Source organism: Lissotriton helveticus, chromosome 3_1 (genome assembly GCF_964261635.1).
Source record: "Lissotriton helveticus chromosome 3_1, aLisHel1.1, whole genome shotgun sequence".
NCBI lineage: Eukaryota > Metazoa > Chordata > Amphibia > Caudata > Salamandridae > Lissotriton > Lissotriton helveticus.
In genome coordinates, this window is record NC_136061.1 from 1300629628 (window position 1) to 1300656880 (window position 27253).

General features: G+C 45.3%; 1 protein-coding gene across 1 annotated transcript in view; it reads left to right on the top strand.

The window, feature by feature from the left end:
• The window catches only part of LOC144824950 (otoancorin-like), a 559576-nt gene extending 542621 nt beyond the window's left edge, over positions 1–16955 (top strand). Inside the window, exon 24 of the mRNA XM_078683892.1 lies at positions 15970–16955. Coding sequence (XP_078540018.1) covers positions 15970–16055 — 86 coding nt within the window. The 3' untranslated portion in view covers positions 16056–16955. The remainder of the gene's footprint in view (positions 1–15969) is intronic.
• Positions 16956–27253: the final 10298 nt, after the last annotated feature.

Below are 27253 nucleotides of genomic sequence, written 5' to 3' on the forward strand. Positions count from 1 at the left end.
AGATATAGGTTTAGACATAGGCATACTATATCTAAGCAAGGGGTGAGTACACCACCTTGCCCCAGCTGAGTGATCAGCCAGTTGTGTCGATTTAAGTGTCCAGCCAGGGGTGGCAAAAGATATGCTGCAGCCCCTGGTGGCCTTGGATGCATCTATGCCCTGGGCACCTATAGTGCACTGTACAGGGTCTGATAAGGTGTCCAGTACCAAATTGGTTATGTACCTATAGTACATGTCTGTGAATTTAGAGAGAGAACAGCAGGCTGTGGGTCTTTATAGCAGGTCCACAGCCACATAAATCGAAAACCAGTGAAGCAAAAAGCAAAAATAGGGGTGACCATAGGACAGCAGACCCTACTCTCCTACATTCTGCTATGGAAATTTACCATTAATGTCTTAATTAGCAAAGTGAAACCACCGAACCATTATAAATACTGTATGCCCGGCCTGCCAACAGTCAGAGAAACCAATGGTGCGCTTTATTTTCTTTTGTTCCTGGTTACGCCTGCCCAATGAGAGCAGCTATCATTCCACTACGTAAGTAACTTGGTTGCTGCCAACTAGAGGTTGCAACACAGCTTCTTCGCACAGAATCTTCTCAGATAGTAGTCTGTGCAGTATCAAAGTATCTTCATTGGAGATGGTCCATTAGGTGCAGGGCGTTGAATTAATTGACAGGATTGGTTTAGCAACCATGCCATTTTTGTCCTAGTGTCCCAATGCCTATATATTTGTTATATGATGCTTAAGCTTGGTGTGTTCTATTTGTTATATTTTACCTGTTACTTCCTTTTATAAATGTTAATTAAGTATAAAGTATTTATTTACAAGATTTTATGGGGTTCTTTGATGCACAAGTTACTTACCTTCAGTAGCAATATATCTGTAAGAAACATTAGTTAGTTATAGATTTCTTACCTTAGAATTACCCCCAGGCATTAGACTGAATCCAGAAAAAAAAATTGGCAGCAGTACCCCTGCGGGTCCGAAGGTGGCGTCGGTCGGCTCTGCGTTTATCGTCGGTATCGTGGTCGCCGGGATGACGTTGCGGCAGCTACTTAAGACGACGCCCTCGCGCACTGACACCAGTTCTGTACACGACTTTCCGCACCAGAAACGTAGAGCCATGCAAGACACTGACCACTGGTGCACAAGACTAGGGCCTTGAAAGGATGTCCTTAACCCTAGAAAACAGTTCGCAGAATGGGGAGGATGGGTGGGGCGGTAAGGCATCTATAACTAACTAACTGTCACATACAGAGGATGGTTACCACTAACCTTATAGCCAGATACAGCGGGAACGATGAGATGCTAATCAATCCCTTCCCCTTCGCGGTACTACCCATTAGTATGTATGTAACACTGCACGAATATCATCACTACTGGGGAAAGGGAAAAAAGGACAAAGGAATCAGTAAAGCTGCAGCTGCTAGGTTCAAGATAAGGGATGTCCTCAGAGATGATGTACTTCACGCTCCTACAATACACCCCGCTGACCCTGTAAGTAAAATACAAAGGGTCTCAAAAATAAAAAAATAAAGAAAACAAACAAAAATATTTCCAGAAAAGTCTTGCTTTTGTATATATATGAGGTACTTATCTTACAGCAGATAATCCTCTGGAATAGTCTTCAAGTACTGAGAATCCTCACAATTTCTTAGAAGAGTTTTCAAAGGTCTCCACACATCCACATTGGTTTGAATCAGGTGAAACTCAAGGTTCAGTACGATAGCTTAGAGCGCCATCTAGCGTCCTATTCTAATCTATGTCGACTGAATTATCCAATCTTCTTACTCACTTCAGAAGTAGATACTGATGCATACAAAAAATGAATCAAAGTTAGCATTTCAGTAGCGCTTATGCCAACGATGTAAATTCCTTGCAGGAAGAAATAACCATTGGGATTTCACCACCGAATGAACTATTCCATATCACGGTCTTTCAAAGTCTGCTGAAACTCGACCGCTCGGTCAAGTAACCACGCTAGTTTCTTCAGCTTCTCACCAATAGTATGCAGCTCGTTGTGTGGTCTCCGCGGAGCGCATAGAAATGCTCAAATGTGAACACGCTTGATTCCTGGAAGGTCACTGCGGCAAAGTTAGAACTCCGCTCAAAGTCTAATCCCGCACTGCGTGATTGCCATTCACCTCGGGCGTTCTCGAAGTCTTGCTTCCTCATAAATATCGATGGCATATCAATAAAGGATCGTAGTTCAAAAATACAGGAGGGCCTAGGAGCCCGTAGATACAGCGCTCTCTCTCTCGATCCGACATGAATACTCGAGTGACAAGCAACAAGAAAAAAGTGAGGAGGGACTTATGTAGAGAGATCAAGTGACCTGTCTCCTCACTCGAGGGTTCTGGGAGATGTCATTTTCCTATACATTCATACCATGCAATGTTCCCACTCTGTAGTGTTTATCTGCGTCTATTCATGACACAAATGTTTCTTACAGACATATCATTACCGAAGATAAGTAACGTGTTCCCCTGAAAGAAACTCATTAGTTATTGATTCCTTTATGTTAGAATAGATACCCCAGCAATAGCAACCCCGGTGGTGGGTCTGCGAACCAAGATCACACCAGAAAATACTGGAGAACAGAACGGCCAATGAAGCTGTCTCTCCTGACTTGGCTGTCCAGGCAGTAGTGTTTGGTGAACGTGTGCAGTGATGCTCAAGTGGCCACCTGACAGATGTCAGTTAGAGGCACTCTACTCCCCAAGGCAGTAGTGGCTGCCGTCTCCCTGGTGAAGTGAGCACGCAGCCCCACTGGAGGCTCCATTTTAGCTAGAGAGTAACAAGCCTTAATACACAACACAATCCATCGAGAAATGGTGCGTTTGTGTACTGCCTGATGCTTTTTTGCACCCACGTAGCCAACAAACAGTTGATCATCCACCCGGAATCGTTTTGTGCGATCCAAATAGAAGGAGAGTGCACATTTGGGTCCAGACGGTGGAGCCTCTCTTCTTCCTTTGAAGGATGCGGAGGTAGAAAGAAGGTGGGCAAAGTAATGGTCTGCCCGATGTGGAAGGCAGGTACCACCTTAGGAAGAAAGGATGGACGGGTCCTGAGAACCACCTTGTCTGGAAGGACAAACAGGAAATGAGGTTTTGAGGAAAGAACCTAGAGCTCACTCACCCTTCTAGCAGAAGTGATGGCTACCAGGAAAACGGTCTTACGAGTTAGAAGACGTAATGGACAATTATGAAGCAGCTCAAAGGGAGCGCACATCAAAAAAGTCAGCACAAGATTCAAGTCCCACTGAGGCATAACAAATGGAATTGGAGGAAAAAGATGTCCTACGCCTTTAAAGAAACGGTTAACTACAGGGGACTTGAAAAGAGAAGGGCGATCTGGCAGCCGAAGGAAAGCAGAGATGGCAGAAAGGTAGCCTTTGATAGTGCCCAGAGCAGAGCCCTGCTGGGCTAAAGAAAGAAGGAACAAGAGTACTTCAGAAAGAGGGGCAGAAAGGGGATCCACAGGCTTTGCTGTGCACCATGCCACAAATCTGTTCCACCTGCAGGCGTATACCGTCCTTGTGGAGGGATGCCTTTCTGCCAAGATTATATCACAAACTTCAGGAGGCAGGTTGAAATATGTCAACTGCCGCAGATCAATCTCTAAGCAAGGAGGTGGAGACTGGACAGGTTCAGGTGGAGGACCGTCCCCTGCTGCTGGTATAAGTGGAAAGGCGTACAACAGACCGCATCTGCACTCGCAACTAAATGCATCGGCGGGCGAGTGCTGCCTTGGAAATTCCAATGAGCAGAATCGCTGACATTGCGTGTTCTCTTCGGTGGTGAATAGATCTAACCAAGGCTCTCCCCACTGTTGAAAGAGACCTTGCACCACCTCCGAGTGAAGACGCCATTCGTGATCCATCATGCACCTGAGTTTGTCTGCCATGGCGTTCAGAGTACCTGCCAGGTGTTGAACCACCAAGGAAATGCCTTGATGTTCTAGCCATGTCCAGAAGCGAAGGGCCTCCTGACATATGGTCCACAACCCCACCCCGCGCTGTTTGTTGCAATAAGTGGCGGTGGTGTTGTCCGTGAACACCTGCACTACTCTTCCCATACTGAGGGAAGGAATGCCTTCAGCTCAAGACGAATCGCCCATCGCTCCAGAAGGTTGATGTGGAGCCCAGACTCCGCAGGAGACCAGAGGCCTCTGATCTCCGCCTCTCCTCTGTGGCCACCCCATCCTAGAAGGGAGGCATCCATCACCACTGTGAATTCTGGTTGGAGAAGGGAGAGGGATCTACCACTGACCCAATCCTGATTCGTGAGCCACCACTGCAGCTGTTGAGCAGTGTCCGCAGCGATCTGGACATAATCGGACAGATTCCCCTGATGCTGCGCCCACTAGAACTTCAGGTCCCACTGCAGAGCCCACATATGCCACCTGGCATGATTGATCAGCAGGATGCAGGAGATCATGAGGTCCAGCAGCCTCAGGCTCATTCTGACCAAAACCTGGGACAAGGGCTGAAAGATTGGAATCATAGCCTGAATGTCCCAGACTCGCTGTTCGGGAGGATAGACCCGAAACTGCGCCCTGTCCAGAACCACTCCAATGAAGAGGAGTTTCTGAGAGGGAATCAGGTGCAACTTCGGCACATTGATGGAGAACCCCAGCAAATGCAGGAGGTCAGCCATAGTCTGGAGGTGGGGGATGACTGCCTGGGGCGATACCGCCTTCAACAACCAGTCGTTGAGATAGGGGAAGACTCAGACCCCTGATCTGCGCAGATGAGCTGCGACCACCGCAATCACCTTCGTGAACACCTGAGGGGCACTGGTAAGGCCAAAGGAGAGCACGGTAAACCTGAAATGCTCATGGCCTACCGTGAACCGCAGGTAATGCCGGTGGGCTGGCAGGACGGGCATCTGGAAATAAGCGTCCTCCAAGTCCAACGCTACCATCCAGTCTTACGGGTCGAGGGCAGACAAGACCTGAGCAAGCGTCAACATTTTGAACTTCTTCTGGAGGAAGCGATTGATGTCCCTGAGGTCCAAGACAGGATGCAGGCCCTTGTCTTCCTTGGGAACAGGAAAGTAGTGGGAGTAGCAACCACGACCTACTTCTGGGACAGGAACGGGCTTGATGGCTCCCTTGGCCAATAGAGCCATACCTTCCTGCTGGAGAAGTACCAGATGATCCTCTGACATGCAGTGGTAACGAGGTGGCATGGCTGGAGGGGTAGTCTTGAATGGGAGGTCGTAGCTCCTTCGGACTATCTTCAAAACCCATGTGTCCGAAGGGATGGTGTGCCAGTGCAGGAGGTGATGGCGGATCCTCCTGACCACTGGTGTTTGATGAGCCTTAAAGGACAGACTAGGACGGTTTGGAGGCTGCTGTAGAGGGGGGGTTGGTGGACTGGCCCGCCCGCTGGCCTCCTGAACCCCACGACGCTGGTTCCCACGTCCCCGGCCGCGCAAAGGTTGGGTACCTTGCTGCGGCCCTGGGTGGAACGTAGCGGGGCACTCCTTCCGTAGCCACGAAAGAGGGTGAAAAAAAGACTGCACCGGGTGGGAGGAGAGGCCCAAGGACTTGGCCGTAGCCTGTCAGTCCTTGAAGCACGCTAGGGCATTGTCTGCTTTATGTCGCCAAAAAGGCAACGGCCATCAAAGGGCATATCCATCAAGGTGATCTGGACATCCCCTAAAAAGCCAGTGGACCTCATTTAGGTGTAGCGTCTGAGTGCTACCGACATCGAAATGGTTGTGCCCAGAGAGTCGGCGGTGTCCAGTCCACAACGGATTGTAAACTTATCTGCGTCTCTCCCTGCGGCGACAGCCTGAGAGAGCACTGCCCGGGCCTCCTCCGGACACTGAGGCAGCACTTCCGCCACCGTATTCCACACAGAGTGCAAATAACGGCCCAAGAGACATGCCGTAATTACAGACCGCAGTCCTAAGCTGGCGGGAAAAGACATTTTTGTGCCAAGATGGTCCAGCTTCTTGGATTCCCTTTCTGGTGGTGGAGCGGTAGAGAAGGCGCTTTTGGAGGTTGAGGCTTGGACCACCAAACTCTCCGGGGTGGGATGTTGGGAGCCGGGTGGTGGCATCGGGCAATCATCCTGTCCACGGGAGCCCCCGTGTTGGGCCTGAACCACGTGCCCAAAAGGACGTCAGTGAGGGCCTCATTGAACGGAAGCAGGGGCTCCGAAGAGCTTGCCGCCGGTTGAAGCACCTCAGTCAGAAAGTTAGTACTGACAGCCACCTTAGGAAGCTCGAGGTTGAGCGCCTTGGCCGCCCTATGCAACACCACAGCGTATGACGCTCCCTTCCCCGTAGCCACAGTAGGAGGAGACAACATGCCATGGTCGGGTGAAGTGTCAAGACCACTGGTATTCCCCAGTTCCTCTCTCTAGTCCTGTTCCGAACCAAGCTGTACAGTTAAATGGTCACCTGACCCCTCCCAGTCCTCCTCATCTTCCTCTGGTTGCCACTGTGGTTGGAAAAGGGCCCCAGAAGTGAACAGGGGCATGAAAACCCCACCTGGCACTAGAGCCGGTATAGGTCGATGCCGATCCGGTTCCGTGTCCACGTCGGGAAGGAGGTTGAACATTTTAATGGCATGACTTAGGGCTGTACTCTTAGTTGAGCTTTTGCGTGTTTTAGTCGATAAATGTACTGTATTTGATTATGTACTTTTATGGTTGAAAACACTGAATAAAGTATTTTTATGATGACATTCCCACTAGCATGACAATCTGACGCTACTTTAGGAAGGAATTTAGGACGGCTCCTCATCTCTACCCTGTTACTATGAAATACTGTGTTAGGTTTGAGGGAACAGAGAGCCTATATTTTGCTAACTGTATGTGTAGGGGTTAAATCTACCAAGAAGGAAGCCTTCCAGAATAAATGCTATAGAGAGGCCTTATGAATGGGTACGAAGGAGGATCCAAAAGTCGAGAAGTGACAATATTGAACTCCAATGGAAAAAAGGTCTCCTGAGAGGAGGCTAGATCTTCTTACTGCCCTCCATGAAATCCTTGACCGCAGACATTTTTAATACAGCATTTGTGAAGGACATTTTCAATAGGCCGAGATTGCTGCAAGATGCACTTTAACAGATTAAAATTGCAGTTTTGCTTTAACCAATTGGAGGATGTTATGGAATTACCACCTCTTCTTGGCAAATGAGAGGACTGAAATTGTTCTGAGCACACCAGATGCAGAATCTCTTCCATTTGAAAGAATAGGAAGTTCTAGTAGATGGTCTTTTGGCTTTTCTCAAAACAACCATGCAGTCCTGAGGGAGGTTCCAGTGACCATATTGTATGAATTCAGGAGCCAAGCTCCCAAGTTCAACGACTGAAGTTTGTGGTGTTGAATTTGGCATACGAACTTCTGAAGAAGGTCCAGTCTGCACATCAGCCTCCTGTGTAGACGCTCTCAGAGGTGAAGGAGATCTGTGAACCACTGTTTTCAGGGCCACTCTGGAGAATCAATCTTGCCTTCAAGTGAAACAGCTTTATGATCACTGTTGGCAGTATGGGAAGTGGAGGAAAGGCGTAAATAAATGTTCCTGACTAGTTGAGTCATATGGCATTCCCCAACATGGAGATGGCCCCTTGGTGGAGTGTCTCGAAGATGAGCGACGTTTTGACTCTGGTAGTCGGCAAGTAAATGTTAGGGGTGCACGGGAAACTCAGCTCCACCTGCAGCATTTGGGGAGTTTTAGCACTCTGCTTGGAGAACAGAGTTCAACAAAAATAACTCCGCCTTTATACGGCAGAAGAGAGTTCACCCCTGTGTGCCGATCACCCCTAATGAACACTGAAAGTGGCGTGCTGCGCCAGCTGCTGTGAGCACGGAGTGGAACCAGGCCTCATTTGCCCCCAGGAGAGCAGCCAGCTCCTCACCTTGGGAGTGGGAGTCCCATCAGTCGGGGTTCTGCTCCTAGATGACATAGTGAGGGCAGCAAGGCTTTGGAGGCAGCCCCTGCCAGCAGCAGAGCTTTGTCTCCCTCCATCTTCACTGCCCTTCATGGCGAGTCAAGGCCCCCTTCGCTCATGGCTCTCCATGTTGCTTGGAGGTGACGGGTACTCGGTGACCTGCTCCCCTCTCACCCGCAGCTCCACTGGAGTTCGGGGCACCGGCGAAGACCACAGTCAGAGGCCAGGCGCTGTGGCGGACCCGTAACTTGGAAGTTTGAGGAGAGTGACAGGCCGAATGCCGAGGGGCCCATGCGCGGACTGTGGGACAGCAGCTACCTCTTTGTGGGAGTCATCATGACTGCCCAGAAGTACCTGAGAGGAGCCAAGCACTGAAGGTGCACGGGTAAGTGACCCCAAGGACTAGGAGCGAAGTGGAGAGATATCTGCAGAGATTGGCCATCTCTGCAGATGGATCAGTGAAGTCAGGGGGATGCTTACTGGACTGGTGTTCCTAGCAGCAGTCAGTGGTTTCTGTGTAAGTCTGTTGCTGAGTTTTTAATGTCAGACTTAATTGACTCTCCTCACCCCTCCTTTGTTCACTCTTTGTTGGGTAAAGTATAGGGCACTGTGCTGTAATGCACAGATTTTGGGCAGTTGTGGTCAGGGTACTGGTGTAAGGTTTAACAGGGTACAATGTGAAGTAGTGCACCAATCTGATGACACTGTGTTCTGGTGTGCAGAAACAGTTACACACCTTTCAGGCTCAGTAGTGTAACTGCTATAGTTTGGTACGGTGGTACAAGAATCAAGGGATGGTGTTGAACTGTGAGGTTTCCTGCCTGGGTGCCAAAGCCCCCTCCCATTGGAGGGGTGCACATACCTCAGCACTTTTTGCCCCACGATCTGTGTGGTTCGGGGACACTCCTTACACTGGTGCAAGTCCCATGTCTTTAACACAAGATAGAGGTACATCTTGTCCGACGGAGCATAGCTCGCCCTACACACTTCTTGTCCGACGGAGCACAGCTTGCCCTACACACTCCCGCATGGACACATGGTGCCATGCCCTGGTCATGGTAGGCTTCCTCCTGCAACAGCTGAGCGCACAACAGTTGGAAAGGATTTGGAATGTATCAACAGCTGCAGGTCACACATGCAGACGTGTCACTCGGAGAGGCTCTCGCTTCTTCCTCTTACCAGGACTTGATGCTATTGCGCTGTTTCAGAGTATTAGTAATCCTTCAATGTCCACTGCTTGCTGTCACCATTACTGTCACCGCCAGTTCCCATCAGCCTCATGTCTAATAAGTAAAACTGTGTCCAGCCACCACTGGCGGTAATGCCAGCCACTCAGTAAAATTGGGTCCTGTCACTATCATTACCAGAGTGCCAACGGGTGTCAAAATCCTCTGTGCCAGCATGCCAACATTTGCCAATACTCCCAGTAACTTTATATGCCAGTTTTCCAAGTCACTATCAGTATCAGTATCAGTGTGCCTTGCTACAGCCAGTGCAAAACGTATTGTTCTGTCAGTATAACTCTGCCCTGTTGCAATATGTTTCAATACCCCATCACCTCCTGCGCTACTTTTTGCAGTCCCTATCAATACCAGTGTGCCTATCTGTGCCAACCTCTCTGTCACTAATACTCCACCCACTGTCAGTGCTAGTGTGCCAACCCCCAGTCACTTCCTGTGTCTGCCCTCCCGTTCGCTTTCAGAACCAGTGTGCCCTCTCTTGATCCGAGCCAATACTCTCAGTGTCCGCAAGTGTCAGCATCTCTACAGTACCACAGTTCCCTGTCAGCATTCTGGTCAGACTAGTGTGCTTTTGCCTTCGCTAACAGTGACATTTCCACCAGTCTCCACATTTAACAGTGCACCAGTCACCATATTTGGCAGTGCCCATAGCCAACAGCAATTGGTGGGTAAAGACATCAACGGATGTAATTATTTGATTCATGTATTCTCCCAACTCTACAAATCCGTACCATAGGCATTGCATGAATAATCGTATCTAGGGGGAGGAAATAGCTGTAAGGCACCAACATATATCATTGCCCTATACTCCCACATGCAATGTGTGCATTATGCATGAGTCCCACTGAAATCCACATTCATTAAAACTAGTAAATTAAGCAGATCTGTAGATGTGGTTTATGATTTGTCTAAGTTGCACATTTTTGTGCAGTAGCATTGGTTATGTATGTTATTGTTTCTTGCTCGGTTGCACAACTGGCTGCTCCTTGAGGTAGATGGCAGTTAGCATGTATTTTTCCGGCAACTTCCAAACCCAGTGCGAGTTTCACAGGCTAAGAAGTGCGGTGAAGGTACAAGGTGTGATTATCTGTCAACTGGCTGTTAGCAGCAGTGGAGTTGTAGGGGTAATTAGTCACACCTACCCATCTCACTCACTTGAACGTGTCCTCGGTCTGTCGGTGCTATCAGTCACCGGGGGCACGGGGAGGAGGAGTCCTTCACTGGAGGTCACACTCTGCTAATCGGAGAGTGAGTGTGACTGCAGAGGTTTAATTACCGTATTTGGACAGAGGTAAACACATGCTTCTTATTAATGACACCAATAGCCTGTTGCAAAAAACACAGTTGATGGACAAAATGTAGAACAATGTCATACATTCACCCCAGTACAAGGATCTGGGCCTAAATCCATCGTTTTTTTGCACTCCACACCACCCTGGGTTAGACACTGGCTATATGCAAATCAGCTCTGACCCTGTGCCTCATGGGAACAGTCCAGTCCGAACTACCAAGCCATGTCTTTCCCAGACCGGAATCAAGCATCCAAGGACCGGTTTCTGGATATCAGCCTTCATCAGCCTAGATAGCTTGACTCCAGTGGTGTGGAGAGCCTGGGACTCACGTCTGAGCATACCCAGCCCACTCGGGGTGAAAATTGCAAAAAACACAGTTGATAGACAGAATGTAGAACAATGTCATACATTCACCCCAGTACAAGCATCTGGGCCTACATCCATCGTTTTTTTGCACTCCACACCACCCTGGGTTAGACACTGGCTATATGCAAATCAGCTCTGACCCTGTGCCTCATGGGAACAGTCCAGTCCGAACTACCAAGCCATGTCTTTCCCAGACCGGAATCAAGCGTCCAAGGACCGGTTTCTGGCTATCAGCCTTCATCAGCCTGGATAGCTTGACTCCAGTGGTGTGGAGAGCCAGGGACTCACGTCTGAGCATACCCAGCCCACTCGGGGTGAAAATTGCAAAAAACACAGTTGATGGACAGAATGTAGAACAATGTCATACATTCACCCCAGTACAGAGACAGTGCACTCCACATCACCCTGGGTTAGACACTGGCTATATGCAAATCAGCTCTTCCAGTCCGAACTACCAAGCCATGTCTCTGTACTGGGGTGAATGTATGACATTGTTCTACATTCTGTCCGTCAACTGTGTTTTTTGCAATTTTCACCCCGAGTGGGCTGGGTATGCTCAGACGTGAGTCCCAGGCTCTCCACACCACTGGAGTCAAGCTATCCAGGCTGATGAAAGCTGATAGCCAGAAACCGTTCTTTGGATGCTTGATTCCAGTCTGGGAAAGACATGGCTTGGTAGTTCGGACTGGACTGTTCCCATGAGGCACAGGGTCAGAGCTGATTTGCATATAGCCAGTGTCTAACCAAGGGTGGTGTGGAGTGCAAAAAAAACGATGGATTTAGGCCCAGATCTTTGTACTGGGTTGAATGTATGACATTGTTCTACATTCTGTCCATCAACTGTGTTTTTTCCAATTTTCACCCGGAGTGGGCTGGGTATGCTCAGACGTGAGTCCCAGGCTCTCCACACCACTGGAGTCAAGCTATCCAGGCTGATGAAGGCTGATAGCCAGAAACCGGTCCTTGGATGCTTGATTCCGGTCTGGGAAAGTTATGGCTTGGTAGTTCAGACTGGACTGTTCCCATGAGGCACAGGGTCAGAGCTGATTTGCATATAGCCAGTGTCTAACCCAGGGTGGTGTGGAGTGCAAAAAAACGATGGATTTAGGCCCAGATCTTTGTACTGGGGTGAATGTATGACATTGTTCTACATTCTGTCCATCAACTGTGTTTTTTGCAATTTTCACCCCGAGTGGGCTGGATATGCTCAGACGTGAGTCCCAGGCTCTCCACACCACTGGAGTTAAGCTATCCAGGCTGATGAAGGCTGATAGCCAGAAACCGGTCCTTGGATGCTTGATTCCGGTCTGGGAAAGACATGGTTTGGTAGTTCGGACTGGACTGTTCCCATGAGGCACAGGGTCAGAGCTGATTTGTATACAGCCAGTGTCTAACCCAGGGTGGTGTGGAGTGCAAAAAAACGATGGATTTAGGCCCAGATCTTTGTACTGGGGTGAATGTATGACATTGTTCTACATTCTGTCCATCAACTGTGTTTTTTGCAATTTTCACCCCGAGTGGGCTGGGTATGCTCAGACGTGAGTCCCAGGCTCTCCACACCACTGGAGTCAAGCTATCCAAGCTGATGAAGGCTGATAGCCAGAAACCGGTCCTTGGATGCTTGATTCCGGTCTGGGAAAGACATGGCTTGGTAGTTCGGACTGGACTGTTCCCATGAGGCACAGGGTCAGAGCTGATTTTCATATAGCCAGTGTCTAACCCAGGGTGGTGTGGAGTGCAAAAAACGATGGATTTAGGCCCAGATCTTTGTACTGGGGTGAATGTATGACATTGTTCTACATTCTGTCCATCAAGTGTGTTTTTTGCAATTTTCACACCGAGTGGGCTGGGTATGCTCAGACGTGAGTCCCAGGCTCTCCACACCACTGGAGTCAAGCTATCCAGGCTGATGAAGGCTGATAGCCAGAAACCGGTCCTTGGATGCTTGATTCCGGTCTGGGAAAGACATGGCTTGGTAGTTCGGACTGGACTGTTCCCATGAGGCACAGGGTCAGAGCTGATTTGCATATAGCCAGTGTCTAACCCAGGGTGGTGTGGAGTGCAAAAAAACGATGGATTTAGGCCCAGATCTTTGTACTGGGGTGAATGTATGACATTGTTCTACATTCTGTCCATCAACTGTGTTTTTTGCAATTTTCACCCCGAGTGGGCTGGGTATGCTCAGACGTGAGTCCCAGGCTCTCCACACCACTGGAGTCAAGCTATCCAGGCTGATGAAGGCTGATAGCCAGAAACCGGTCCTTGGATGCTTGATTCCGGTCTGGGAAAGACATGGCTTGGTAGTTCGGACTGGACTGTTCCCATGAGGCACAGGGTCAGAGCTGATTTGCATATAGCCAGTGTCTAACCCAGGGTGGTGTGGAGTGCAAAAAACCGATGGATTTAGGCCCAGATCTTTGTACTGGGGTGAATGTATGACATTGTTCTACATTCTGTGCATCAACTGTGTTTTTTACCAATAGCCTGTTGGCATTTAGTATGCAACAGGAAAACAGTCACATTTCATGAACTGCCTGGAGCCAACTTTGACAAAGTAGCCACGTATTGCAGAGTGCTGACCTGTGTGTTAAAAGAGCATCCATATTAGGGGCGGCCTTCGGCCGAGCAATACTCCGCCCGCTGCACGGAACTCCGTGGAGTGTTGTGGTACCTCCACAGAATTCCTTGGATTAAATCTCTGTGAGCTCCACCCAGTCCTAGTAGATATTTAGTTTGTTGGTGCCTCTGATAAGGATTCCCTGGAAAGTATTGATATAGTTTCTGCAGGTGAATAAGTTAGTGTTGGGAAATATAGGCCAGGGGATGAGGTTGTGTTTTAAGACCTTGACTGTGTAGATTGGGATGGAGAATCCCACTTGTAACTGGAGCGTGATCATTTTGGTGATCTTGTGCGATGACATTGACATTGACCCGTGCGCTCCTCCTCGACTTTGTGAGTGTTCTCATCATCCAAACGGTGATGTTTCTCTCCAGATATTCTCCTTTTGCATCTCAGAGGATAAGATAGGGAAACTGGTAGAGGGAAAACTCTCCAGCCAGGGAATCTTGCTGTCTTTAGTATGCCACTTGGCAATACAGGCAAATCTTTTATCTCTTCCTCAAAGTACGCCTAGAGAGGGTCCTGCAGTGGTGGCATGTCTTAGAATCATGAGAATCCGGCAAACAGAGGGTACAGATTCTGTGCATGTAACAGTGTTGACGATTTTTTTGCCATATCCTGGGCATTTCTGGAAAAGAGGTGGCATTTGTGATAAAATAGATATATTTCTTGTCATGAAAATATCAGGAAAACTCTTTGTCCTAAAGGATTTTGAGTGAACCACTTTTGAAATTGTTCCTGAAAGAAAAAAATTAGGTGAAAAAGTTTCAAGAATGCAGAACTCTTTAGCCGTGACTGTTGTAACTGCAATGTCTTGAGAAGTTCAGAAACGACCTAATGTGTAACTGACCAACTGATTCTTAATGTGTTTGGTACTGTGTAATTTGATGAAAAGCTAAATAAAAGGTTTAAAAAAAAAAAAAAAGAATGCAGAACTCTGCTCCAGCATCCTGTCAGCAGTAGACAGAAAAAAGAGCGAATTAAACTGCAACCTGCAGGCCATGACAGGATACCGAAGGTCAGGGTGCCCTTACAGGTGCAGTGTTCTATTCTCATTGTTTCAGTTCTGCAGCTGATACCTTTACATTGTCCTATCTTTCCCTATCATTGACTCTGAAAGAAATTAAAAAGTGTTTGTAAAGGACGTTTTTAAAAGGCCACCTTTTGACTTATTCTTAGTCAATTTTAAAGGCTGCATTTTTTTTATCTCTTGCACCTCCTAGCCTTTCTGTAGTAATATGAAGAAATTAGAAAAATAAATATGACTGAAAGAACTGCTCCAGGGTCCCCGCATGTGGGCGGGACTATTCAGTGCTCAGGATTATCAATGTAGAGAGAAATATATTGCAAATAGGGGGACCCTTGGCAAAATTATCTTGATGACTCAAATTCAAACACACTTCATACAAACTAGTGTCAAATGGTCAAAAACCTCTAACATAAGTCGAATGCAAAACATAAGCAATTAAGCAATTAAGAATGTATAATAGGAGAAATAAAAATACTAATACAAATGTATGGATACAAGTAATAAAAACACTGAATTAAAATCATTCTTATGTATTTGCACGCCACTAGGATGCCCTTGTGTCTTAAATCCGAGGAACTATTAGGGTGCCATCATCTGACATCTATGTGACACTGTTTTTGATTCTAATCGGATTAATAATTGAAATAATAATCTTTGATGTTTATGTATATGATGCATTTTTTTGTCTCTGATGTATAACACATTGCTATTGACCTAGTGGCGTGCAATTACATAAGAATGATTTTAATTCAGTGTTTTTATTACTTGTATCAATAAATTTGTATTAGAATTTTAATTTCTCCTATTATACATTCTTAATTGCTTTTGTTTTACATTTGACTTATGTTAGAGGTTTTCGACCATTTGACACTAGTTTGTATGAAGTATGTTTGAATTTGAGTCATCAAGATAATTTTGCCAAGGGTCCCCCTTTTTGCAATTTGTACTGGTACCCAGTCCCTTGGTTGGTGGGTCACTCCCAACACAATTTCGGAGAGAAATATATTTACTTCTCCAAATAGTTTTCACATAGCATGTTCACTGCACTGTACAACACACATCCAATGTGGGAGAGGTTTTAAAAATTGACTAGGCATAGGATTGTTTTACCGAAGGTCACAATACCAGTACAAAACCTTTGCTAGACACCACACACCTTTGCTCCATCATGAAAAGGTCTACGTGTGGCACTAGGCAGCCTGTTTGTGCACTAGAGCAAGGGAAAAGAGCACCTTTAGGCCATGTTTAGTAACTATAACTCATTGCTGCTCTCTCTTCCTTTGGTTGCAGTGCTGTGTTGCACTATATCTCAGTAAATATGCTTTTATGACTTCTCGTGAGGTCATTTTTGGATTTCTACATTTGATAGCAGCCTGGTCCCATGACATATATTTTATCTAAGTACTGAAGAGTAGGGAGGTTTTCACAGGACCCTCAACTCAGTCATCCATCTTGTAATTTAATTATGTGCTTCACTGATAATTGTTTGTCTCCTTATCCAATAGGTTCCACCTGCTGGTTGTCCATGAGCGTCTTTAACCTGGTCACCTTAGGTTTACTGGTTGCTGTGCAGCAGATGGATTGGGCCTGAAGGTTGAGTCCACCGCACATTCCCATCTGTGCCTCTCCTGTTGATTTAACAGAATGTCATTTTTAGCTACTGAGGCAGACTGATGGACTGGAGCCAACTGTTGGAAAATTAATGGACCTCTCTGGGAAACAACATCATTTGTACAGTCTAACGCTTCTACACAGTGTGGTTCATGCTATGATGAAGGCATAATATGTGCCTAATTTAGGAAATAGAGCAATTTGTCTACATCAAATGTTATAAGAAAATACGCGAAATGTATTTTTTTATTTTACAAAATGTTTATAAAGGAAAAAAATAGTAAAATGTTTACGTACTTGCTAAATACTAGATTGGCGCTATAATATGACCTTGAATATATTCACATTAAATAAAAAGCTCATTCTAATATTGTTATTCAGTCTCACTAGATCAGTACGGTTTCATGAGGCTACTTATCACCATTCTGTACTGAAAAAGCTGTTTCTTTCACTAACCTAAATCTCTTCAACCAAGGTTTGTGGAGAATTATAACTTCGAGGTCACTGTATTGTTGCCCCACATTGTATGGATCTTTTCAATGAAGTTATGAACTCTGGGATCATTCCTCTGTAATGGGAGCAGGTCAGTAATTTTGAGAACTGACAAGGATGCAAAGCAATGCTGTTCAAATAGAAGAATATTGCTTTTAATTTTTGAACTGAACATATCCTCAAAACTATTGGCAAACACAGGATTATATCATATTGTTGATACACAAAGTTAAAAACAATCTTTGGGTTGGTATTTATCTACATTGACCTACAATCTGTTAATTTCAATTGCAATTGAGCAGTATAAAAATAAAGCACGTTCTTGTCAGATGCCTAAAAAGCCTCCGGCTGGTATTTGGAAAAGTGTCAGTAGTACAAACTCTCAAACCAAGGTGTAGGGAAGGTGTTGAGAGTTGAGATTGATGCTATGCATCCTCTCCATAGTTCTCAGTTCCCTGCTGCTTGGCCAGTGTGTCTGTGAGGTCACAGAATGTTGATGAGTGCCTGGTTTGTGTGAATGTCAGTTGGAGAGAGTGCACTGAGCGATAAGGATGCTGCTCCTGGTGGGGTGTTACCCTAAACCTGTAACTAAGCAAGGTCTACTTCAATAAAAACGACATCCTGCAACCTAAGAGACTTAACTACTTGCCTACAAAAAAGTATCTACAAAACCTAAGAAGAAAATAGACATTTAAAGAGGATAAGTGAACACCTTGAGCCCCTCCAGTTTCTCAGACCATCAGGCAGCCTGCAGACTGTAAAAGTGGTCTACTTAACTGTTCACAGAAGAACAGAGTATGCAGCATTTGTGGTAATGGGTCAACCGGCAATGAGTGGCATCTGCCATTTGAAGTGCTCAAGTGCAACTTTATGGTACACTGTGAGCAGCAATAATGGTTGTCAGAAAGAGTCCGTGGGAGTCATGGTCTTAATGATAATGTAACTCAGTTATCAGTGATTGAATTGGGTGTGGGTAAAAATGCTTGCAGATACTTTTTACTCATAAATATTTATATCCACAAAGAAGATCATCGGCAAATGGAATGCTGGTAATAATTATTTGAATCTCCTTTCCAGCATTTGGTTGCAAAATATCCGGAAGCAGTGATAATAATGTCTGGGGATGTTAATGCCCGTCTCTTCCCTGTGCAGTTAGATCAGCACTTGGAAGAGGCATTGGATTCTAATATCATTCCCCCAGCACAGTTTATCCCTGGTACCATAAAAAAAGGCTAAAGTGTTGAGTCATAGGCTGGCGAGGTATGGTTTGATTCATTTAAATGATTCAAAAATTACTCACCGGCAGCAGCAACCTTGCGGTAGGGTCAGGCTTTGGGCCCTATTGACTATATATTCACATCCCTTTGGCATTTTGACCTCTTGAAGAGTTTTGAGATGGTAACATATATGTGAGGGTAGTGACCACTGGGCAACTATAGCAGTCCTTGACCTGTGTGATCCGATATCCCCTGAGAGGGTCCTGCCTTTAGAGATGTCAAACCCGCGTAAACTCACAACACTCTTGGATCCCATCTATCTTAAACAACTAGCCTTCCTTCAGCTAGAAGAGATGATTGATATTCACCCTATTTATGTGAATGATGTTATTGTGTGGTACTATAGTATTGTGCAACAACTTTTGGGCTGTATTTCAGTCAATTTATGTGAAAAGGGTGTTCAGGCAAAATCCCGTCCGAAGGAAATTAGGGGGCTTGTTCGACTCGGATTGCCAAAAGTTAAAGCGGTTGGTGAGACAGAGAGCAAAGAGTGCTCGGCGTCTCAACATCTCCCCAGCCACCCATGAGTTGGCTAAACTGAAACACCCTAGTGCAGGCAAAGAAAACAGATGTTTACTTTAGTAAGAGGGATGAGATGCAGGAAATCATATCATTAAATGACCAGCAAAAATTCTGAAAAAAGGTAAATGAGTTTAATGGCCAAAATAGGAGCACACTTGTCTGTATGATTCTAGAAGCTCAGTGGGCCTCTTAATAGACAGACTTATATAGGTGACCTTCTAGCTCAGACGGACCTCAGAAAAGTTATGGGAAAACTCTTCCAGTTATATGTTTCTCAGTAAAGGAAGTAAAGGCTGTTATCGAGAGGGTAAAACTCTCTCGAGACGCTGGCCCTGATAACATCCCAGCAGCAATATTCAATACAAATAGTAACTGGTGGGCTACGATTTATTCCTCTCTGTTCAGTTGGATCGCCATGTCTGACCTATACCCTTTCTCCAAGAAGGGATCCATAGTGAAGCCAATTGTAAAAAAAGGGAGTGGTACAGACCCGATGCACTATAGGCTGATAAGCCTCTTGGATATTTCATAAAAAATATTTTCCAAGATTATTCTAGCTAAACTCGAAGTTTGGGCCACCGAAAATAAGAGAATCGCACTAGAACAAGGAGGCTTTCGTGAGGGTCATTCCACCATAGATCACCGTTTTGCTCTATGGCCATTATTCGAAAAGCTCTGGAGGAAAATCAAAGGCTGTGCTGCTGCTTTGTAGATTTTCGGACAGCCTTCGATTCTGTGGACAGGGATATTTTTGGGGAAAAACTTGCCTCCTGGAACTTAAAACCACATCTTCTTGGGGCACTCCAATCCCTGCACTCTGGCAATTGGGCTCAGGTGGAGTTAGATAAGTCGGGTTGGTTACCTCATAGAGTTTCTATTGACAACGCTCTGCGCCAGGGGTGCCTTTTAGCACCCTTGCTTTTTAGTTTCTTCTTTGCCGACCTTCTAACTTTTATTTCCCAATCTGAGTCCTTTTCGGCAAAAATCAGTAACCAGCATATTTGCTTGTCTGCTTTATGAAAAATTACTTGGTGTTATTGGATTATACCCCAATTGGTTTACAGAGAAAACTCAATACCCTGGCAACCTGAAGCAAGCAGAACCAGCTCCGTATCAATTTGGAAAAGACCAAGATCATGATCTTTGGAAAAAAGGTACAGAGTTTTTCTTGGTATCTAGGTATGCAGGTGGTGAAGCAAGTTTATCAATACAAATTACTGGGCTTAATCTTTAGGAGAAATCTGAATTGGGGTGCGCATTGGGATGCTACCAAACAGAAGGCCCTATTGCAGGCCAGCTGTCTGTCAAGATTCAATGGTAGGTTTGGGGGGCTATCTCATATCCCACTATTAAAGGCTTATGAATGGAAGATACACCCGCTAGGCCTGTATGGGGGAGAGGTTTTTTCCCTTGATTCCACCTATGATTGGGATAGATTGGAAGGGGTAGTGCTTAAAAGGCTTTTATCACTCCCCCAAGGTACCATGGTTCAGGCCATAAGGAGAGAGTGCAATCTGGTTTCTTGGAACATGGCGCCCTCTACTCGGGCTCTAAGATATTTTAACACATTGTTAGAAGATGATGAGGTGGTTAAAGTCTCCAAATTGTGTTGGGAAGAGATCCAAAGCAATGAAAGGATGTGGGCTAAGGCAGTAAGAATCAGATTAATTGCACATAGGAATCTCCATTTAAATAGTGGTACAGTTATATATTGGCTCCCCTTTCCAGGTAAAAGAGCACTGAGAGAATCTGCTGCCATGGGGTCTGAATCGATCGACCTAGCGTATTCAAAAAAGAGATCATCTATTAGCCTCTTGATTGGCACAATGGGCCAGGATAGTGTTTTTGTCTTATCTATCACAGTTACCAGACCCAGGGTTAAGGAATGAAATATTAAGGGCCAGGGTGGGATGTAATCCAATTTACTCATCCCGCCCACATACGATCAGGGTGCAGAATAATAGTGGCCTCTGCCCCTGCCCCTTGAAAGTCAAATGTACCCTTAGGCATATTCTTATGGATTGCGTCTTTTATTATGCAAATCGAATTACGTTTTTAAGACCATTGTTTTTTTTAATATAATGCTCTCCAAAGGAATAAAGCTGTGGAGTTATTGTCCGAAAAGCGATATTTGGTGTGGAAGTTGGAATTGCTCGGTTTTTACAGTCTGTCAAACAGAATTTAACAATGAAATGTAGGGGGTTGGGGAGTAGGGTAGCTAGGAGGGGGGTCCTTTTAATGTTTTAACTGTAAAGTGTGCCTTGTTTTAAAACGTTTGATGGACAAGTGCCTAAATAAACTTGTTTTTTAACCTGTTTTTGAACCTGAAACCTGAACTTGCTGCTTGGCCAGTGTGTATGTGAGGTCACATAATGTTGATGAGTGCCTGGTTTGCGTGAATGTCAGTTGGAGAGAGTGTGCTGAGTAGCAAGGATGCTGCTCCTGCTGTGTTGTTACCTTAAACCTGTAACTAAGCACGGTCTACTTCAATAAAACTACATCCTACAATCTAAGAGACTTGACTACCTGCCTACAAAAGTGTATCTACAAAACCTAAGAAGAAAATAGACATTTAAAAAGAAAAAGTTAACACCTTGAGCCCCACCAGTTTCTCCGACCATTAGGCAGCCTGCAGACAGTAAAAGTGGTCTACTTAACTGTTCACAGAAGAACAGAGTATGCTGCATTCGTGGTGATGAGTCAACCTGCAGTGAGTGCCATCTGCCATTTGAAGAGCTGAAGTGCAACTTTATGGTACACTGCGATAGCAATATTGGTTGGCAGAAAGAGTCTGTTGGCGTCAAGGTCTTAATGTTAATGTAACCCACTAACGTTGTGGAGTCCTGGGGAGCGCTTAAAGTGTTGTACTGTAACTGTTTCCCACAAGCACTTTGGAACCAATGTGGTTAAAATTTGAGCGGAGGCTACATGCTCAGACAAACTGTGTTTTAGCATCATCAAGTGCCGGTAGATGCGCACGGTTAGGTATGTGTCTCTGGCTGCGGGTGTTATCATTATTATTAAAAAAAGACATGCTTAACCAACACATGCTGTGAAGCCTGGAAAAAAACCTGTATACTTTCTTGACTGTGTGCCATCTGTTAAAATAACATGCCCAGAGAGTGCCAGGACTCATCAGCATTGCCAAGGGATGGTGTCATGCGCATGAGGAGAGAATTAATGTCGGGTGTGAGTGTCTTTACAATGTGAGTCCAAGTTATTGTGAGGGATTGGATGACGTACAGGGCTGGCGGGTCGAGGAGGCACCACGTACGTGTGCACTGTTATGCCGGAACTAGTCTGAAGAAACATGTTGAGCTACTGCATGCGCTATAGCGCATATAAGGAAACATGCACTATTTAGCCCCTTGTCTGCATCGTAGAATTAATCAGTAGCGCAACTTCTGTGTAGCGCTGATCAGGAAAGGAAACCGGTGCATCTTTACTGAGTGGCTCATCTTGGAGAGGAGTGAAAATCGTGCTTGCCATCTCCCAGGTAGAAATAGAGAAGGGAATATCCTCTTATTGGGTGTTTACAGAAAGAAAGGAGATTCATTTGCTGACCAGGATTAATTGGGGCACATTGAAAATGGAGAAAAGACTTATACAGTGAGTTCATGCTGATGCTGTAGTTTTTTGATGACTACGGGTGAGAAGTCGCTCACAGAGAAGTGAACATTGTGTGACTTGCCATGGTTGTGTTTTTATGTCATGCCATTCAATTCAAATTTGTGATGAAATGTTAACTAATGTCTGTGGCTGGAATAATGCTGTGTGAGTGTATAGTGCCTCTGGTCCTCTTGTGTTTTCAAACGGGGGATATTGAGGTTGAGTCTGTTTGTGATGATGTCTGTAAGGATTAGTGGAAGCAGTAGAGGGTACGCCCTGCCATGTGTTTTTAAGTGGATGCAGTAGACGGTATAAGAAGTCCCTGCTCCTGCCATGTGTTGACGCAGATAACCAGTCAGGACCCCTACTCATCTCACACTCCCAACCTTATATGTGGAGTAACATAAGGATCCTCTCTTAGCCCAACATTCCTCAAAAGCTTCATGATTCCACTCACAAGCATCATTCACATCCACAACATCAATTTCCTATCCTGCGCTGACAACACTCAACTGATACTCTCCATCTAGGACAAATCTCTCAACACCTGTATAAAGTGTGATGCCTGCATGACTGAAGTTGCCGACTGGATGGTGTCCAATTTACTCAAACTCAACACCAACAAGCCAGAAGCTGTGATCTTTGAGAACAACCTATTATTGTGGAACTACACCTGATGACTGGCCATCCTTGGACCCACACACATGCCAAGAATTTTCGGATTGTCATTGAAAGTCAACTCAATATGACTGCCCAAGTGAATGCTGCCTCTGCCTCCTGCTTCCACACCCCTAAGATGGGCTCCAAACCAGCACCCGCAAAACCGTCACAGATGCCCTCATTAAAAGCAAGCTGGGCTATAGGAATGCCCTCCACACCAGGATAAACAAACAACTCACACAATGACTCAAAATAATTCAGAATTTGGCAGTCAGAATCACACTCACCATACTATGTGGAGAAGTGTGGCTCAGGGGTTAGAGGCAGCAGACCCGGAAGCTGAGATCGGTCCTGGACCAGGGTTCAATTCCCCGCCTCGGCGGGTCTTGGGCTAAAAATTCCACGGACTCGATAATTCTCGCTCCGGTGCCTCCTCGACTCACGGGTTCACACTCTGCGACTCTGGGCAATAGCTTGCTTAATCTCCACAACGGCCCCTCGCGGCGGGATGCCTGACTTTCACCTTGTGGATACCCTGCTATCTCACAGGGGAATACCAGGAAGGGTTCCCTAAGCAAGCGCCGGGACACCCACTGCGGGTAGCTGTGCGCTATATAAGCTTAACTACATTTACATTTACATTTACATACTACATGAACATCTCACCGCCACTTAAGGAATTTCACTGGCTCTAGACATATAAGCGAGCCTAGTTCAAACACCTCATACACACCTTTAACACTCGAAAGAAAATGGGTCCAGACTAACCTAATAGCTGTATCTCATTTCACAAACCTACCAGGCACCTCTGCTCAGTCAGACTGCTACTGGCATACACACCATGGATACGCAAAACAGAACAAGTGGTCAGGCTTCTTCCTATATTGTTCCTTAAGCCTGACACAGCCTGCCCTTAAACATCACTTCTTGAGTTCAGCAAGAAGCTAAAGAAGCTAAATACCTCTTGGCTCCACTGTGCCATTTGTCATGGGCACATTCTGATCCTGTAATGCTAAGACCTGGTTTGCTTGCAAAATCAGGGCGTAGAAGGTTAACTAAATAGTTACTATATTCGGACGATGGGCAAGACCTTTCAAAAATGCCATGGTGTAATACCCCGTTTTCCCATTCTGTGTGATCCCTCTATTGCCCTGCCTTCTTCATTTTTGATATCTCTTCTATTATCTCTTGTTTTACTGTCAGGATTCGTAGGACTTTAGGGGTGGTGTCAAATCTAGTTGGATTAACTCATGCAGTTACAGGGCTAACATGAGTTGGTTGTAGCTGTGCTTTTATTCTGCATAAATGGAGTTACAAGAGACAGCGTGTAATATTTGGGGATACCTCTTTAGTGAGATGCAATCTGTCATTGCAGCAGCATGGGGGATAAGGGTGCATACATAACAACTGGTGTTGGATGTGCCAATTCTATGCATTTGCTAGTACCACATATTCTCAAATGAAGCAGTATGGAGAGGGTGATGATTAGTATCATTATCGAACGGTTCTGCCCATGCGTGTAATAGCTGATGTTGGATCAAAGGAAGAAAAATGCACTAGGATTAAGAATAGCAGTATTAGTACACCAAGAAGGAAAAACAAACAAGAAATACATAACTTGGAAGAAGTATTGTCTTTTGTTGGAATGATAGAGAGAGGCTTTACTCCAGTTGCTTCTCCTGTTCTCCCACCTCTTTTACCTGCTCGGTGTCCTAAAGAATGGGTGGCATGGTTGGGGCTAGGCAGACATCTACCAGATGAATCCATGGTTTGTGGCAGTGGACTTGCATTGCAGTAGCTGTACTGTCTGATACAGGAAAGGGGTTTTGAAACTTAGGGGTCTTTCACTTGCAAAGGTTTCTCAATGTTAATTGTAGTTCCAAATGGCAAGGCTGTCTGTGCATTGGTGTGCATCAGCTACACATATAACCTGTTTAGAGAAAATCCACGGAGCGGCAGTGAGGCATAACGGAGGATTGTTTCCGGCGGCAATAGACTGTATTACCGAACACCTCAGATGCCACGCTCATGGGGCACAATAACTAATTGAAAAATAGACCAGATTGGGTCATAATTTTTTTGACAAGGGCCCACTCACGCCCTGGAATAAATAAATCAGCTGATTTTTGCTGATTTATTTTAGGAAAGTAGGCATACTATCTTTATTTAGTTTATTGAGTGCAGTAGGGATCAATATAGGTCCTGATGAGTAAGCAGAGGGGGTCTGCTTATGAAACATGTCGACCAAGTAAGGCACAATAATTAACCTTACCACAACCCCTTTTTAATAATTTCCAGCTAGGGAAGCGAATAAATTATTTTTTCTACTAGCCAGGGAATTTTTAACTTTATTTCACTTTAACTCCCCCTACCAGTCACACTATTCTCCTACACCACACATAGCCTATCGTCATAACAACAAGTGCTCCCACGTAGTCCGTAGGTCGTAGCACGCCCCGCCCCGTAGAGGGACAGGAAGACCCCAGTGATGAAGCATGACACTATGGGATTCATAGTGTGTGAGGGGTATTTTAAAAACACTTAGTGCTTTTCCTTGTCAACCACAAGGATCAGATACACCCACTGTTTTCACTACACATATAAAATTAAAACTAAAATAAAACATCAACCTATTGATAGGATCATATTGTTTGTAAGCTTTGTTAGATTAGACATGTAAACAGACATTTCAGTTTGTACTACTTCAGGCACACTCTCACCTGCAACGTATGTCTATTTAGTAGCACAGATAGATTAATTTTTCTCCCCATCACAATCTGATGTGGAGTCAAATCATAATCTGGTCTTGAAGTGTTTCTTAAGGTGAACAGCGCTATGGAAAGATGTTTGTTTTTAGGAGGCTGGCCTTAGAGATAATATGTTGGCAAAGTGTGTGCATTATTTTTAACAGGGTGATGAGGTGGATGGAGACATTTTTGAGAAGTGGGTGCCAAAGTCGGACCTGGTCCTCTACAGGAATATGCCACTGTGATATTTACCTTTCGTACCTGAAAATTAGCACCAGACTTGACATCACAGTGTGCACAATGCCCAGCTTCTCAAGAATGAGCAGACTACAACTACAACTATCAGATAACAATAATGTTTGCATCTGTCAATCATATCAATGTAGTCAATGTGCAGTTCCTTAAAGGGTCCTTGTGGTCAAGGTATTATGGAAGTTATTACTTTAAAGGGGAGCTTGATGAATACTGCTGGCACACTGTACAGGTGTGTATATACATTACAAATTAATTTTGGATTATTAGTGAGAACATGTTGTCTCTGGCAGCATGAAAAAGAAGATGTAGCTGGTTTAGGGCTATACGTTTCAATGCTTAAGGCATGAAAGGTTTTCCTGTAGATATCTATCTATATATTAAATGTGTTTCTATCTAAGTGCATCCTCTAGCTTCTCACAACTTTTTTATCATGCTCTGGGGCACTTTCTGTATATCTCCAAGGTGCAGGTATGCTATCTCAGTGTAATGTCTTGATGCATTTAAAGGGTCCAATGTTGTCAATGTTTCACTAGCTACCAAAAATGTGGTGTGTGTGTCACTAAAGGGGCGATTTGCTGCATCTTTGGCTGCCCAATCAGCCAAGGAGTTTCCACAGGATACAAAATCCTGAGCACTAGTGTGGGCTGTATACTTCACCACTGCAACTACATGCCCAGTGTTCAGGCTTGTATCAAGTCCTCAAAGAGGGGACGGTGCACTACGGAATTTCCATCAGACTTAAGGAATCTGTGACTGCTCCACCTCATGATGCTAGAGGGCACTGTTGTGGTAACATAGGCCAAATCAGAGTATCCTGTTATTGTTTCTCCTTCTCTTGTTTGAGTGCTGCCACTAAAGTTACTAGTTCAGGAGCCTGGGCTAAGTAATGAAGTGGCAAATGTATTTGATCTGTTATCTACAATATATCTGAAGAGTCAAGGTACGTGACTTCGACCACTACTGCACCTGTATGTCTCAATCCCATATCCTAATCGATCATAGAAAACCCAACTACAAAAATATGCAACACCACCTGTAATGGGGCGTGTAAAGAAGGTAGCAAGGTTGACTGTATGGCACTTAACTATTTTGAGGGATGGTGATGATAAAAATTTGTAGCCTGACACTCTCTGTGTTCGTGTTGTTTTGGCTTTATGAATGAGCGCAAATACTGCAGGTTCAGCGTACAATGTTAGAGGTGCACCTACAACAATGAGGGCACTTTTCTTCACTGCAAAGACTGCCATTGCTAGTGCTTGTTCACAGGGGTAATGGCCTTTCATGACAGAATCAAGTAGGCCACTAAAACATGCAATATACTTGTGGCCTATATAGTACATTTTAGGTGAGGACAGCCATTACAGCGTGAGAACAGCCGTTACAGTGGGGAAAAAAGGGAAAAAACTCTTTGTTTTATTCTGGTGTTCCTAACACTGGTGCATTTATTATCTCCATCTTTAATTATTTAAAATGTTTGCTGTTTCTCTACCGTCCATGTTATTCTGTCCTTCGGTGTTTTAGCCTGTTTTATAGACACAATCAGTGGGGTATTAAAGTACTGTAATCAAAGACCCATTGTCTGAACTAATTACACATGCTCAGGAACGTCTGCATTC